We start from the raw sequence: 17564 nt of genomic DNA, 5'->3' as shown, positions 1-17564 counted from the left end.
TCACTACATGTCTACTCACTCCAAATCCAACGGACAAACTGCACGGGGGACAGGGGACTTCACACCTTCCACCTAGGGAAGATTCCCTGATCAAGGACCTTACAACAAGGGTCCTTGACCATGAGGAGATAATCCCTCCCAGCCAACCTACAGGTCAGAAGCAGTTACCCAAAGGTCAGGGCAGGGGAGAAGACATCTGGTGTCAGTTAGAGTCTTTGTTCTGAAGGGGAAGCATCCGACACTCTTCCCTTCTACCCTATACTTCAACCTTCATCACCACCCTGGAAATAGAGGCTAATCTTTCATTATCCCTTCAGAAGAGTAAACATTTCTCCCCTTGGGTAAATAAGAAAGCCACAAAGCATCGTCTCACCCAGAGAACACGGAAGCATGACTCTCCTTGTGCTTCAGCCAGCAACTCCTCTCCTCCCAACAGCTCCTAGATGGAGTGTTTCCCACTCATTGGCCAGAAGCATCCAGCTGGCCTCAGGGCTATTCTCCCTGCTCCTATTATGTCCTCTCTGTGGAGGCCTACAGAGCTGAGAAGGCCCAGAGCCCTCTAGGAAGGCCGTCCCCAAGCACCAGGAAGCACAGGGCTGAGCTGAAGCTTCACACTGTTCAGTTTCCAGACATGTTTCTATCCCTCACTTTTTCTTCTTCCTCCCCACTCTCATTTTCTAGAACTGGTCTGAGAGGCAGGAAACTAATGGTCCATCTCTCCTGCCCCCTCCCCCATCTTACCGGCTGGAACACTCTTCAGCCTGACCGACCCTGACCACCAGAATGCAAAGCCACAGTCCCAGAGAGCCCTAGGGCCCCTGGAGTTCCCGGAACCTTCTCTAGGATGTGAATGACCTCCAGGGCATCCCCTGTGGGCCCGGAATTATTATAGTGCCCAAATATTCCTTGCTTCCTCCTCCTCCACCTCCTCACAGCCTGGCTTGCAGTTAGGCTAACAGTTATGGTTGGCATAAGTTGTTTTTATCAGATTAAAATGCACCATCCCTCTTCCCACACACAATTGTGTTTCTGTTTGGTGAAGAATACTGAATATCCAACCAAGTGCTTTAAATATCACAGAGTCTGGGGTGGCAGAAGAGCAGAGAGCTAAAGAAGGATTCTTAGAACTGCTTAGAAAGAAGCAAAGCATGAAAGTAGGCAATTTCTTTCATGTGCAGTGACCCAACCAACCTAATATCATAAGCATAGATATTTGCTTGTTGCTGTTATCTCTCTCCAACTACAGATCTAGGAGAGAAAATCGATGTTAAGTCTTGACTGCTCTGACACATGAAGGAAGGTGACCACACTAGCTTCTGTCCCTCTTGTTGGCTAACAACCTGAGCACTCTGTTGATTCTGACTCTTTATGTTCCTTGGGGTATACAAAGTCTGGGGATGGGGAGGGCCACGGCTAACATAAAATTCTTTCTGAAAGCTCAACACAGTGACCCAGTACATTTAACTCTTACTATGTGTGATGCACTAAATCCTTTTCTTTTTCTTTTAAGATGCTGAGAGGACCCCCCAAATGGACTTCATAACCCACAGATGCATTAAAAATTTTTTTTTCTTTTAATGTTTATTTTTGAGAGAGAAACACACACATAGAGCATGAGCAGGGAAGTGGCAGAGAGGGGAGACACAGAATCTGAAGCAGGCTCCAGGCTCTGAGCTGTCAGCACAGAGCCCGGCACAGGGCTGAACCCACCAGCCGGGAGATCTTGACCTGAGCCGAAGTTGGATGCTCAACCAACTGAGCCACCCAGGCTCCCCTTGACTGATGCGTTCTGAACTGTAGTTTGAAAATACAGCTTTAGAAGGCACCTGAGTGGCTCAGCCGGTTAAGCCTTTGACTTGATTTCAGCTCAGGTCAACATCTCACCATTTGTGAGTTTGAGCCCCGTGCCAGGCTGTGCGCTGGTGGCTTGGAGCCTGCTTGGGATTCTCTCTCTTTCCTTCTGTCTCTGGCCCTCCTCTGCTGGCACTCTACCTCTCTCTCTCTCAAAATAAATAAAATAAACATTAAAGAAATAAAAATAAAATAAAATATGGCTTTAGAATAGGATTCAGAATCATCGCTTGGCCTTTTGGCTAAGATCAAATGTCAAGTAGAGCTCAGAAAACTATGACCTGTGGGCCAAATGCTGCCCGCAGCCTGTTTTTGCACAGCCTGCTGCCTATTTTTATTCAGCGTGTGAGCTAAGAATGGTTTTTACATTTTCAAGTGGTTCAAAACAACCAAAGAAGAATAATATTTCTTGTGTGAAATTTATGTGAAATTCACATTTTAGTGTCTGCCAACAACGTTTTATTGGAACACAGCCACTTTCATTCATTTGCAGATTGTCTGTGGCTGCTTTCACACCAGAACATTGGTGCTGAGTGGCCGTAACATAGCCTGTACAGCCCAGGTGGCCTGATGTACTGAGTTTTTGACCTTTTACGGAAAAAGTTTGCTGACATGTGTTCTAAGGCTATGATAGGTGCAGACTGGATTATCTGATTAATTTGTCAAATTGGTTTTCAGAGCTAAGACGTTCTAGTTTTACTTCAGCTTGTAACAGAAAAATCAGTAATATCACTTGAAGAAAGCAAATAATGATTTTTATTATGAGAACAGAGTCCTCAAGGAGGCTGAGCTATCTTCATATCAGAGATAACACAAATGGAATTTCTCAGGGTGTGGGGGAGATGGCCATGCTCACGTATTCCGAGAGCAATGAGCTAGCATCGTCAAAGGGCGTTTTAATTTTTAATGCTCTTCTCTTATTGAGGCATTTAATTTGTGGTGGGAGAGAAAGATTTTTAAAAAGCAATCCCTATTGCATTTTAGTAACTTACAAATCATGAGCCTGCATTTCCTCTACAAGAAATACCACCAGGCTGATTAGAACAAAGTTCACTTAAAATTCAGGAAACCAATGTCAGCTGAAAAGTACCCTCAGAATAGTTGCAAACAAAGGCATCGTAAAAGGCTAATGCCATTTGTATAGAATTACAGGAAAGAAAGTGAGAGCTAGGGAGGCCCCACAGCTAAAGCCTCAGCTTTTGTGAGGCTCACACGGCATAGAAAAGAAATCTCCCTGTTAGCATCACAGCCCATGGTTCTTTGTCCAGTGTAATCAGAGTATGGTGGAAAATGCTGGGGATTTAGCCTCTTGGAGTAGAAAAAAGGAGGGGAGAAGGAAAAGGTGAAGGGAAAAGTAATCTGATGTTATCACTCATGCTGGCAGAAAGAAATCTCAAGATTTTATGGGGGTGGGATGGCTGAGGTGGGCAATGGACGACAAACCCTGGGGTTTTGTCTGAAAATGCGAGGCCCGTGTGCAGCCTTCGCCAAGTGTGTATAGTCAGAACTAATGAGCAGTCACTGCGGCTGAATAAATGGCCCTTTCTTCCCCGACCTCCATTCCCACCCAACCCCAGCAACTCTAAAAACCTCTCCTCTTTGCCTGTCCCAGCTTCAGCCCGAGAACGTACCACTGGCCACTTTGAAGATTCACCACCTCTCTCCCAAACCCCCCCACTTCCCATAGCAGCTGGCCTAAGGGAGGCCATATTTCTGCTATTTGGTACCAAAATGGTAGCCAAGGAGACTTGCTGCTTCCTTTTGGACAGAGTCAGGAGACCAAGGCTCTAATGTATTCTCATTAGATATGCATACCCCTACCTGGGCAGGATTAAGGAATAAGGAAAACAATGCCAAGGCCTGTCCCGTGCTCTGCAGATGGTGGGATCCCCCTGAGGCAGCCCTGGTTCCCTCGTGGCCTGGCAAACAGGAGAGCAGGAAGGAATGCTCAGGGTTGATGATCGCCCAAGGCCCAACTGGCAGGGCTGCTCCTTCCCAGATGGGTGAGATCAGAGTGGAGGGGGAAGCTTTCTCCAGCCTCCCTCTGCTGGAAGGTGGGCAAGAAAGGCAAAGAACAAACCTGGGCCTACAGGGACCACAGAGAAGGGCAGTTATGAAAGGAAAAGTGTCTCTTGTCTTTGTACCCTGCCAGGGAAAAACTAAACACACACACACACACACACACACACACACACACACACACACACACAGTGAGAGACCAGGAGTGCGCTAGAGTGTCAAGCTTCAACGATAACAATGGTTTACAACAAAAGGGTTTGAAGAAAGCTCGCTGCAAGGGTTTAATTTCTACAGGCTTTGCCCTTTGTTTCCATCTGAGTCTCACTTTTCCACCTATAAATCAGAAGTCTCTACGGGGACTCACCGGAATCATGGAAAAAGGAATCACCTGTGTCCTTAAATCATATTCTCACATCATGTGAAAACTGCCAATGTCTTAGCAGCAAGTTTCTGTGACTTCTGAGAACGATTAGTGCTGCTTACCAGTGGTAAAAGAAAAGACTACAATTCTGTCATTAATCCGAGTGAGAGGTTTTTGCTGAGAAGGGAAAGCACATAGCAAAACCTCAGCTTGCACAACACTTTGGAAACTCATTCGGGTCCGACATGCGGATGTGTTGAGAGCAGTGCAAACATCTGGGAGAACATTAGATAGCCCACCTGACCTTCCTGCTGTGAACAGAACCAACCCCTGATGACTGGCTTGCTTTCAAGAGAACTTTGTTGCTGAGAAGCAGGGCAAAAAGTCTTACTTAAAAAGGAAGGCGGTAAGTCAATATAATTACTGTACAAATATTGACTGTCCCACAATACATCAGGTGAAGCCAAGACTTGCCAAAACTCTGCTTAATCTAAAATTACATATAAGAATTGCTTGTGCCCAAAAGAATAACCTTTATCTTTTGGAAGAAGAGACAGCAGAGTGCTGCAAAACACATATGACTAGGGGCTTTACCTGGCTGCCGGAACTGAAACCTTGTTCTCCGATAAATGAACAAAAACAGAGAGGCTCTGTCTGTTCGATTCCCCACACTGCAGCCAGAACTCCAATTAAGAGGTGCCTCCCTTCCCCAAGCCTCTCAAGTTGCCAAATTTACCCTTTTCTGTGGCTGTTTTAGTTTATACAACAGCCCGTGTCCCTCAAAATCTCTCAGGTCAAGTGGCCTGGATCATACCCAGTTGAGAACGCTGAGACCCTTGGTTTTGAAACATCCTACTGCTCTGAATTAGGTGTCTATTACCCTTAAAAAAATCATATAGGTATAGCCATCAGGAAAAAAGTTCAAATGAACAAAAAGACTAGAACTGCTAGTATTTGGTCCCCAAATCACCAAATGGACCAAGTGTTACTCTCCCAGGTGGGCGGTGGGGTGGGGAAGGGGGTGGGGAGGTTGTGGGGGAGCTTCCTCTTCTTCTTACAGAAGCTCTGACAAGTTCTTTGTGTCCCTCCCACTGCCACTCCAACGTGTTCCTGTGAGTTCTCCTTCCAGGAATGCTTCCCCAAGGGCCTCGACTCAAGGAGCCCCTGCAGCCCCTTTCTTAGTAGGGGCGGACCCCTCTCCTCCACTGGCGAATGTTTCCCAGGACCCTAGCTCTGAACATGACAGTACCAAAGAAGCCACATGCAGAGGCTCCTTCCAAATCCTAGCCAGACAGTTTTCTAGATCTTCTGGGGGTGGGCTGCTTTGCTTTTCTAGGAAGACAGTGGGAAAAAATACCACTCCTTGGGCAGGTTGACTGAATTCTCGGATGTGTTCCCAGGAGTGACTGATTAGTTCCCGATTAGGTAAACCTCACTGGCAGACTTGAATGGCTTGTGCGAATTTCAATGACAATCATAGGTATTTATTCCTTAGAGTTGGCAAGTCCCAGACAAGAGCCCCAAGAAAGGCTGGGAGAAACTTCCAAGCCAGAAACACACAGACAGCTTAGCATGACAGAATGATCCTTTCCCCACAGAGGCACAGATACTCCTTTCAAGAAGACTCCATGGTAAAATCAGCAGGAAATGTACATTTGCCAAAAAGCTAGTAAATAAGGGTACTCAGAGACTCCCCCTTCTCTTGGCTTTTGTTAAACAACACCTTTACCTAAAGGCGAATTAAGCGAAGGAAAGAAAATCTCGGAAAGATTGAGATTGTCCTTCTCTGATATCTCCACTGCATTCAGTATGTGCCTCCGTCACAGCGAACACTGTACCATGGTCAGATGCCATAGTCATACTAGAGACCATGCACCTCAATGTCAGGACAGTATCTTTTCATCTTTAGAGCCCCAGCATCCAGCAGGCACTCAATAAATGATGGGTGAGCCATTTGTTAGTGGATAAACTACAGCATAAATTGAAACATGCTCTGTTTTTTAGTAGATGCCCATTAAGAGCCTTAGGGGGAAGACAAGAAGTTGGAGGGGTTGCTTAGATTTCAATTAACAACACCATCTCTAATTTCCTACTAATCAATCAAATAATTAGTGAATGTCTATAATGGGGAAGGTAATACGCTGAGCCAAGTTACCATGTAATTGGTTGCTGAATCTCATAATTCAATGTCATCTCCTTCAATTAGTAATTGTCCTTCCACGTCAATTAAGATGGTGGCTTTGTCAGTTCATGGGTGGGTGAGATGGTGTAATAGAAAAGCAATGATCTGAGGGTCAGAGGGTTACAGCATTGATTCTGTCCCTAAAAGCATGAAGTATTTGAATGCCTTTGTGCTCCATGATTTTCTTTAAACAGGAAACAGGAAAAATATGGAGGCTTCTATTAATGAGTTCACAAAAATGAAACAAACAAACAACACATTGCTTCAATACCTCTACAGCATGTTGGTATTTAAATCCTTATCTTGGGGTTCTTGTCCTCCAGCAGCTTGGAAACGGTCCCCTCCTTTGGTGGTTACTGCCCTCGCCAATCAAAAAAATCATCTCACTCCCCAGTATGGACTAGAATCTCTTCATCTTTACATTGTGAAATAGGATGAACAGAGAGGCCCTAACTATCAATTGTCTTATCTTCAAACTGAAAATCTGAAGTAAGAGTATCAGAGGAGAGAGATGAACTTATTATGTGTGGTAGAAGGCTTTGAACTTAAAAACTAGGAGAAAGACAAATTTCCAAACTTTAACTTTAACACAGACGAAACAGAACCACATTATTTCCTGGCTCATCTACTTCACTCCTGTGCTATTTCTTAAGGGAGGGTCTAAGTCTTGTTCAATCCTGAATCAGCCCCAACTATCAAAACTGGTACTATTCCAGTTCATCCCTTCTACCCCTGTCGACATGTAGGGACCTCCCAAACATAAAACTGAGTGTTCAAAAAGGAAAAAAAAGGCGGGGGGTGGGGGGGTGGGAGTTCAGAAGAACAAATACAGTATGATTATCACTTATTTTGAGCTTTTAAAAAGGGCAAAACAGTACCCTCCAGCGTTCTAGAGAGCACTAGGTGGCAGGGTGAGTAGAGATGTTAGTAAAAACCAAAGGAAATTCACAGGGATGATAAAGAGCAACGCAAAACTTCTGGAAATGGTGGGGAAGAGGAAGATGTGGGGCAAGAGGGTCAGACTACGCTAATAAAGCTTTGTTTCTGAGTCTGGGGAGTGGGTGGGTAGATACCTGATGTCAGAATTAGTTCATCATTAATAATGATAGAAGAAATCAAAGCACACATGCTTCTTCTGAGTGCCTTCCCTAAGCCTGTCAGCCCTTGGCATGTGGACCAGGGGCTACAGGGACTGTTCAGAAGGAGATGGTGAGCAACTAAACAGCTCACAGAACCGGATGGATCATAAAATAGTGTATTAAACCCAACCTAATTGCCTGCAAGGGTAAAGGGCCATACCCCCATAGGGCGGGGTGGGGCGGGGGGCGGGGGGGGGGGGGACGCCAACCTTCTCAAGGAAAGTAAAACCTCTGGGGAGTGATCCCGGCAGCCCCTCACTTCCTCCTCTGCTTCTGCAAATGCAGCTGACCCTAAACTTAGCTACTACACATGGGGCCTTTCTATTTCTCTGGGCAAATCTTCAGCTCAAGACACGGGCATGTTTATTTTAGCACTGAGCTGGGAGGCCAGGTGTGCAACCTCTCTTCTCAAGTCGGGAGCTTTGTTGTAGCCGGGCCATCTCCCTCCTACCTGTGGTGTAAGGACTGGCTGGCTTGGACCCTTGGCTTTGGATACCAACAACCACACATAATAAGGTGTCCAGTTACGCCCAAGCCCTTCAAAGCACTTTTGGAGGTGTTACCTCCTAGGCCCTCACCAAATCCTATAAATAGGGACGTGAAGTACTATTCCCATCTCTAACATAGGAAATGGCCCTTTGGAAGGTCAGTTCATGGGCACACTGATGCCAAGTAGTGTCTCCAAGAGAGGTTTCTAGATTCCAATCACTGTGGCGAGCCCCAGCACAATGTATGGAGTTGAGTTTTTGAACTAGTTGAGGTCTGTGGCTAGTACAGTGTGTAAAAAGCTGGGGAAAACACACCTGGGGGGAAAAGCAGCCGAGACCACACACCCAACCTTGAAGCAGACAATCTAGCAATGCAGCCTAGAAGAGAAAACCAAAACAGAACGAGAAATAAGACACGAACGAGGCAGGCACTGTAGGAAAAGCTCCATTCGGTGCAGTGCCCACCTCACATTACCAGTCTCAAAAATCCGGCAGCTCTGAAATGCCATGGGAATATTTATCACTGTTTTTGCCAAACAAACCCTCCCTTACCTTAAGCGAAGGTCAAATGCACTGTAAAACCCCCAGTGCAAACAACCAGCTGGGAGGACTTGTCATAGCCTCAGTAAAGTGTTCGCTAATAATTATCCAGACAGCTTTCATATGTAAACACATGTGGTTCAGTAATGTTACACAGACTAGTCCTTTGTCAATTATCATGAAACAATGACTTCAAGCACAGAGTAGGTGTGTTTCCCCCAGCTTTTTACACACTGTACTAGCCACAGATCTCAACTATTTCAAAAACTCAACTCCATATGTTGTGTTGTTTATGCCTTTCTAAATATCAAAACAAGGGGCGCCTGGGTGGCTCAGTCAGTTAAGTGTCCAACTTCGGCTCAGGTCACGAACTCGTGGCTCTTAAGTTTGATCCCTGCATCCGGCTCTGTGCTGACAGCTCAGAGCCTGGAACCTGCTTCAGATTTTGTGTCTCTTTCTCTCTCTGCCCCTCCCCCTTCGAAAAAATAAAGATTAAAAAAAATTGTTTTAAGTATCAAAACAATATCTAAAACCACGTCATAAATCGAAACTTAGTGTCTTTTTTTTTTTTTTAAACCAAATTAACATCTCCTTGAGTTTAGAGACATTTCTTACTCAATGTCCCATGCCCAGCTCCTGACCCAGGAAAAACACTGAATAATGGTGAATAAGGGAAAACAGAAGGATGGTTGTGCATAATGAATGCATCCTGTCTACTTATGCAGCAAAGATGATGCAGTGGTGCTATGCCTGGGGAGATGCTGAGATGACTAAGCCACATTCCTGGTCTCAGGGGCCAGCAGTCTGATGGAGGAGACACATGACAAGGCACACCCAGGTATGATGCCTATGCTGCAGGAGTGAATCCTGGGGAGGATTTTGCAGAGGAATCAGCATTTGAATTTGACCTTGAAGGGGAAAGTCAGTAGGACTGTCCTGCCTGGTAGAGTGTTGGGGGAGAAAAGGGCACTAAGATAGACAGGGTGGGAGGCAACTCCTTGGAGAAAAAGGGCCTGTGCAGAAGAGGCTGAGAGAACAGGTTTGGTTATCAGTGTCAAAAAGTCTCTGGGAGGGTTTCTGTGTCATCAACCAACTACAGGACCATAAGGAGCCCCAGCTCTGGTGAAAAGCAGACAGCAGGGATTTGCCTTTGGGAGGCTGGCAAAGGCATTGGGAGATGTTGCCCAACATCAAACGGAAGCTCTGGCATCCCCTGCTTTCTCTCCCCCTACCTGTGGTGTTTCTCCATCAGGTTCGCTGCCCCCTCCTCCCCGTCCTTCACCCCTGTGCATCCCAGTCACTTAGCATGACAGGACGAGAAGTCCAGGTTATGTGCCTGCAAAAAACAAAACTCCTGATAAATTCAGTGCCACAGAGAGGCCACACCCAAAGTCACAGATCATTGCAACTGAGAGCCGGACGGGCACTGAGAAGGGGGAGTGAGGAGTAGGACCCTGGAACACGTCACTCTGGGGCAGTGCAAGAATGAGCATCTCCCTGAGGAGCTGCCTCCTTTGGGCAGGCAGCAGATGCTGTGAGCCAGGCTGGCTGCTCATCTCATCTATCTTTCATCATTGAGGGGTTCTTCTCAGGTCACACACATAAGTATCCACATGAATGAGTATCATGAGTTCAAGCTTAAAACAAAATAGAAACCAAGGAAGATAGAAGATAGCCAATAAGCACATGGAAAGGCGCTCAACATCGCTGATCATTCAGGAAATGCAAATCCAAACCACGATGAGATACCGCTTTGCCCCCGCCAGAATGGCAAGAATGTGGGGAAAGAGGAGCCTCTGTGCCCTGCTGGTAGGAACTTAACATGGTGCAGCCTTTGAGGAAAACAGCATGGTGGGTCCTCAAAAAGCTAAACACAGAATTATTATATGACCCAGCAATTCCACCTCTGGATATGTACCCACAATAACTGAAAGCAAGGACTCAAAATGATATTGGTATACTCATGTTCACGGCAGCATTATTCACAGTAGCCAAAAGGTGGAAGCAACCCAAATGTTCACTGGCTAATGAATGGGTAAACAAAATGGGGTATATCCCTCATTAATACAATAGTGTTCCGCCTTAAAAAGGAAGGAAGTTCTGACACAGGACACAACATGCATGAACCCTGAGGGCATTATGCTCAGTGAAATATGCCAGTAACAAAAGGATTAATACGTATTATCCCACTCACATGAGGTCCCTAGAGTCATTAAATTCATGGAGATAGAAAGTAGGAAGGTGGCTGCCAGGGGGTCAGGGAGGGAAAATGAAAAGTTAGTGTTTAATGGGTACAGAGTTTCAGTTTTGCAAGATGAAAAAGTTCTGGAATGATAATGTGAAGTACTTAATGTCACTGAATTGTACACTTTAAAATAATTAAAATGGGTAAAATTTATTTAATGTGTATTTTATCATAATAAAAAAAGCCTCCTCTAAACAAAGAAAGAAAGAAAGAAAGAAACAAAAAAACCCCAAGATGTAAAGTAGGTGTATTTGCCCTTGGGGACACTGACCCCCAGGGTCTATGACCATCCCCTACCTTATTCTACCTGCACAAGGACACAAGGATCCTCGTGCTGGCCCCTCTTTTCCTTCAGAGGATCAGATAAACTCAATCACCAAGACATGGAAGTGATTCATAGAGCTTGCTGTGTTACCATTCTCAGTGGTCAAGTCTCTGTCCGATGTGGCTTAAAATAGAAAATGACATTCGAATGGTCAGATTTCAGGCACTGGCTCAATAGCAGGGGGAGTTGCTTCAGGGCCTTTTCATCTCCTAACGTTAACCCTGACAATCTCATTACACACATCTCCACACTTCCACTTATACCTATGGTTCAATGCTCATCTCAGCCTCAGATGCTGTCCCAGGTACTTAGGGAACAAAGAGAACCAGGAGCTGAGCCCTCCATGATAGAGACAGGGGAGAAGCAGGTGTCCTCCAACAGACACTGCAAATGATGTGGGCATCCTGCCTGGGCCAAGAGCAGGCCGAGAAGGGCAAACTGAAGGGGACTTCCCTAGGATGGGATGGTGGGAGGAGGGGCATGCCAGGAGCTAGAGCACAGTGGGTCAGTGATGGAGGAGAGCAGGGTGCACGCAGCAACAGAGGAGCACGAGGCTGGAAGGACCCCACATCCAGGCTGCAGAAAGCACCCCACATTTTACATATCCACAGATAATTTATTTTCTATTTCTATGCATTTTACATTTGTCCCCAACTTAAATTCTTCAAACGACTCATCAACTAGCTGGGATTTAGATTGGGGCTTCCTTCCCAAAGAAGACCTGTAGCTGCATCCCACAAAACATACCCTCTGTGCCACCTTTCTACCAAAACATCAACAATCCACATCAAATGGCATTTTGAGAGGGAGGATGTTGGGTTCCCTAAGCCTTCCCTTTTTAAGATGCTTTAGGATGATTTCTACATCATTTTTCATCTTTTTAAAAACTTGGATGAATTAAACCTGTGCCAATGGGTGGTTTATCCCACGTCCTGTCCTTCTCTGTCCTTCGAGTGCCTTGAGTCACCTCATATAGCATGGCCAGGTAAGGGCCAACCTGTCACAGTGATGGAGGTATCTGAAATTCAGCGGCTAGGAGAGGTCACACAGGCCAAGGTCCTGAGAGGAGGTGGGGAGCCTACCTATCACTAGTTCAATTTCCAAAACTCTCGGGTTTGGCCCGTCAGATTTACACTTTTATTCCCAGTTTCAGGGCAAGGGACTGGGCTGATGCCCTGGAGAGATCTCTCTGCATCACCAATACCCCACTCTCTTTTGAAAGTGCTGGGAACACCCTCTCTACAAAGCACAGTCTTGACAAGAGCAAGCCCTATGTGATCCAAGAAAAACCCTCAATAGCTTTGTTTCTTAATATTCTTTCTGTTGAAACATATCATTGGGGTGATAAGAAACACAAGGCCATCTCCATGGACTATAAGAGGCATTTGTGCAATAAACATTAGTGAAGTATGACACATGAGTCATTCCCATGTTAATAGCTAAGAGCGTACAGACACAGTCCCTACCCTGGGTGAACTACAGTGAGATCCAGAAAACACCCCAAATCCCAACATTGCTCTGCCTCATGCTGCCACGCAGAGACCATAAAGAAACACAGAAAACATGTGGCTCACCTTCCTCAGAGATTCATATGCATATCAGTAAGTTAAAGGCTCTGCAAACCTCTACTGGGCATGCGTGCATGTACACACACATGGTATAATCTTAAAGTATGCTCAAAAAATGTTAGTATAGGGGCGTCTGGGTGGCTGAGTTGGTTAAGCGTCTGACGTCAGCTGAGGTCATGATCTAATGGTTCCTGAGTTTGAGCCCTGCATCAGGCTGTCTGCTGTTAGCACAGATCCTGTTTTGGATCCTCTGTCCCCCTCTCTCTCTACCCCTCCCCAACTCGCACTCTTTCAGAAAGAAAATGAACATTAAAAACAAAACAAAACAACAAAAAAAATTAGTGTACATTTTAATTAGGCATTGAAACCCGTTCTTGACCCAAATAGTTGTTCAATAGGCAAGGGCCTGCTGGGGTCCTCCTGGGATCTCTCATGGAGCCAAGCTTTGTAGGATTAGGATTAATGACACTAACAAAGCCCCAGACCAATCTTCCTGAAGAAGATAGTGCAGGACCAGAATTCTGGGGCAGGAGGAGATCCCCAATGTGTCATCTATGAATGTGGTTTGTCTCTCCACCACTCAGGCCGCACAGTGGAAAACAGCAGTTCACAGTTGCAGGTCCCAGAAGCCTGTGGGCCCCTCTTAGCCAGGAGACACAACCTGAATTAAGTGGAGATGTTAGAGGACCATCAAATCAAGATTTTTGAGGGCAAGGGGGACAGGGTGGCGGGGAAAGGGGAAAGTTCTGTGCCAGCCTCTGCCACGGGCCAGCCTCTTTGTTTCCATGGGTGTGAATGAAATATTAAACAGGCTCAGCCAATTAACAGCCTTTCAGTGACGGATGCTCCAAGGCTGAGGAACTGAGTTTTGATCCGCATTCGCACTTGATGGCTCAGCACTCAGCCGGGAACAGTTTCCTGTTCTGCTGTTATTAGCATTCTGCTCACCTCACTTCCTACCAAGCTGGCAGCACTTGATGGGATCTGTGCCCACCACAGCTTCCGGCAGGCTACGGCCAGCCTAGGCGGCCTGATCCCTGTGCCTAAAGCAGGTGACATCCCCTGCTCTGAGAAAGTCTAACAAGGGCCCTTCACTGCTACCCTCAGGGCCTGTCCTGCAGCCCACCACCCATAACTTCTGACGAGGTCAGAAACGGGCCCTCCATTCAGCTGAGGACATAACGTGGGTTTTTTGTTTTGTTTTGTTTGGCTGTGTTCCAATAAAACTTTATTTACAAAAACAGGTGGCGGGCCATAGTTTGCTAACCTGCTTCAGAGGCAGCAGTGGAAGGCATCATTTTTAGCAGACAATTGCAGGAAATAGGGTGCAGGGTGTGGTAGAAGATGTAGAGAGGAGGTCCAGATTCAGTGGTTACAAACTGAGGCCAGAATGCTGCCTTCTTTTTCAGTTTGGAAGCAGCTGTTTAATGAATATTTATTTTGGTTCACATTGATATGAACACTAATAGTGATGGTTGGGCCAGATTAGGAGAATCTTCACTTCTATGGTTCTTTTAAGAGGGGATAATTAGAACTGCAATTTTCAGTATTTGAAATCTAACCATTTGACCTCAGTTTTTTGTTTTTGATTTTTCCTTAAGGATGACTTTTCTTTGTTAAAAAAAAAAAAAAAAGGTGTGACATGCTTGAGCAGTGGCATTTTTTCCATGTGACTCAGGTTTGTATTGTTTCAAAACAAACAAGAAAACACAAGCAGTTGTCCTCCCTTCACCAGTTTTTTTCTCTCTGCAGCCCTGCCTCACCTGTCCTCACTGTGCACAGAAGCAGGGGAGAGGTTCAGAGAGCTCAGATAGCCATGTAACATCAGGGCTGACAGCCAGCAGGGGCCTGTGGCGCTCTGTCCCAGGGGCCAGGCCACCAGCCAAAACAGGACATAAGAAATGGCCCAACTGGGATGCTGTGGCCACGGCAGGCTTGCTCCTCAGAGAACAGTGATGGCCCAGGGGGCACAGGCTGAGGGGAAGCTGGGAGGGATAAAGCGAGGAGGAGGAAGTAAGAACATGGCTCAGGGGCTCAGTTCCCCTTTCACTGCCTGGCCATCCAGGGGTCACCTTGATGAGACAGGATGATGCCTGAGGCGAGCTCCAGGACTAGTGGGGGGCCCTGCTGCCACACCCAGATTAAGACTAGGAACTGAGGGTCCTGCCTCCTACTCTATCTGCCTCCTACTCTACAAGGAAAATGGTTTTTCTTTCCAAAAAAAGGAAAACCTAGCACTGTAGGCTGGCTCTTTCTTGCTCCAGCCACTGCCATGCTATGGGGAGAAAGAAGCAGATTCTTCCAGGGGCAGTGCTGAGAGGGGCCCGACTCAACCTCTACTCAGGCTCCACTTCAGCAATTACCCCACTGCTCCCACCCCTCCTATCCTGGCACACTCAGCGGTACTAGCTTTATGTCTCCAAGAGGACACAGAGACATGGGACAGAGCCAGGGACTGCCTGGCCCCACGAGTCATTAGCCACCTACCAGGCACAGCCAAAGGGTATCCTTAAACTTCAGGCCATGAGATTCGAGTCTGGTCTAGAGGCCCAGATGGATGCTGACTTTACCTGGCCTGACCCACTGGCCCAGAAAGCACAAGACCTCAGCGTGGACCTACGTCCATGCCCCTTACCAAACCCTGCCTCTGCTGTCCAGCTCTGCTGGGGCACTCTTATCAGTCCCTTTGGGATGGGACAAAGGTAAGGCATATACAGAAGAAAAAAGCTCATTATCCAATCTGCACACAAATATGCAATATTCCCTCCCTTGAAGATGAACACCAAATGCCCTGACAGTGCCAATGAACACCTGCACGGAGTTTTCTAGTTTACAAAACCCTTTCCATGCATGCGAGCATGTTTGATCCTGTGTGATGGGGGTAAAATGGAATAGGTATAACTCAACTCTTAGCTCTCTGAAGTGAATTGGCCTCGGTTACAGAGCTAATAAATTCCTCACTTTAGGGCCATAATCTACATTTTTAGGCTCCTAGGTTAAAGTTCTTTCATGCTCATTCCCTTATTCAAACAAAAACCAAAAACCAATAGTCAGGACCAGTAAAGCACTGTGGATGAAGTCACATCTGTCCCACGTGCCCTATTCACTCTGTGTGATGACCTGCCCGGGTACCTTGCTCTTCCTACAGGATGAGGTCACACCTGTCCCAAGTGCCTTGCTCACACCATGGGATGAGGTCTTACAGGAAGGTCATCTAAAGTTGACACAGAAGTGAGGGAGGGTTTCAGGAGGTCCCCCCACTGCTTCATTTCAGTGTCAGTTCATGAAGCGCACATGTGAAGGAGCTGCGGGAGAAGGAACAGTTACTTCAGGCTAAGGAAGCCACCCAGGGAAGGAGGAGACATGCCCCATATCCACTGCTGGGCCTTCTGCTCAGGATGCCTGGGACACAGGTCCCTGAAAGGATCTGATGCTGCACAGTGATGTGATGGGTTTGGGGTTTAGACAGGTCACTCTGGCTGTGGAGTGGAGAAGGGATCAGAGGGAGGATCAGAAGCTGTTCTTGGTCCCTGGGAGCCACGGAGAAAAGAAAGGAACAAGAGGATAAGACACAGGGGTCTGCTTGTCACTAAGCTGTGACTAGAGATGGACCAGTCCTCCAACCAGTATTCTGGGTCTGGAGAACATGGAAGGAGACCACAATCAACCTAACTTAGCACAGAGCCTGGAGAAAGGATAGGACTTCCTTTAACACTGGCTTCCAGAACAGCCCAATCAGGCACTAAGTATATGCTGAGTCCCCATTGTGTGCCTGTCCCTGTTCGGGCTCTGCAGATGCAGCAGTGAGCAAAGCTGGCAGGATACACCTGCCCTTGGAGAGCACACGTTTTCCATTTCACAGTATTTCTGGCAAAGGATTAAACATTATAGAACACAGTTTAAAACTATAACCATGGAAACTATCCATTATGGATTTTCCAGAATAATTCCATTAAAAATCTCCTTTTCTGTTGTTACTGTAAGACAGGTGTTGAGCTGAAGTCCACAGAACTCACACAGACCTTTTTCATAAGCAAAACACCCACCCCAAATATCAGTCTTAGAGGAATACTAAACCACAGAGCTCACCCCACTTCTCCCCTGCCAGGAGCCACTGTGGGCCCTGGAGCAATGGTAGGCAAAATTTAGCTTAAGCAAGCGACCTGTGTCCCCACCCCATCCTCTAATTAAAAATAAAACTTCTTTGAAATCTGTCAGTGTTACAGCAATCGCCCTAAGTATTTCCTCTAGAAGGAAAGGGCAGGGGACGATCTCAAGTCTGGGGCAGTGAGCAGATGAACAGGATCCTACCTACACACAAACAAAGCCATCGGTCAATCCATGTGCCCCATGAATTTCTGATCAAACATCTTTGTTTTTTCGTGCCAGACATCGCTGCTAGCAAACCTTTAGAGAAAGTGCACATGTAGATCACGGGGAATGCTCTTTTTCAAGGAGCTTCCTGCTTTCTTGGGCTTCTTGGAGGTCACTGCTGCTTCTGTCTCACAAGCTTCAGGAATTCAAAGCACATAAGTAGTCCAGAAATCAAATTTTCAAGGCAGGATGAGGGGTCCAGGCAAGTGCAATTAGTTGGGATATTCAAAGCCTTGTCCTTTGGTCATCTTTGAAAAAGTCTATTTCTATATGCCATCACCTCAGGCATCAGTGAGCCAGGCTTGATGGCACCTGCAGGGCCATCCTCTCGCAGCCCCAGGCCCAGGCCTCAGCAGCACCTGCAGATAGCCCTGTGTATCTCGCTGCCAATGCCCCCTCCCCCACAAGCAGTGCAGGCCTGTGGCCACCCCAGCCAGGACCGAGCCACATCTGGGTCATGGAGAGCAGAGAG

General features: G+C 46.6%; 1 protein-coding gene across 8 annotated transcripts in view; it reads right to left on the bottom strand.

Moving 5' to 3' along the window:
* The window catches only part of SLC22A23 (solute carrier family 22 member 23), a 181856-nt gene that overhangs the window by 80407 nt on the left and 83885 nt on the right, over window positions 1-17564 (bottom strand). The window contains exon 4 of one of the 8 annotated variants that reach the window (XM_042938052.1): window positions 9841-9916. The exons of the other annotated variants lie outside the window; for them this stretch is intronic. Within the exon in view, the coding sequence (XP_042793986.1) occupies window positions 9909-9916 (8 nt within the window). The 3' untranslated portion in view covers window positions 9841-9908. Of the gene's footprint in view, window positions 1-9840; window positions 9917-17564 lie in introns of those variants that run through there. 8 annotated transcript variants of the gene reach the window in all.

The sequence above is a fragment of the Panthera leo genome, chromosome B2, assembly GCF_018350215.1.
Source record: "Panthera leo isolate Ple1 chromosome B2, P.leo_Ple1_pat1.1, whole genome shotgun sequence".
Lineage (NCBI taxonomy): Eukaryota > Metazoa > Chordata > Mammalia > Carnivora > Felidae > Panthera > Panthera leo.
This window is presented reverse-complemented; position numbering and strand designations above follow the sequence as displayed.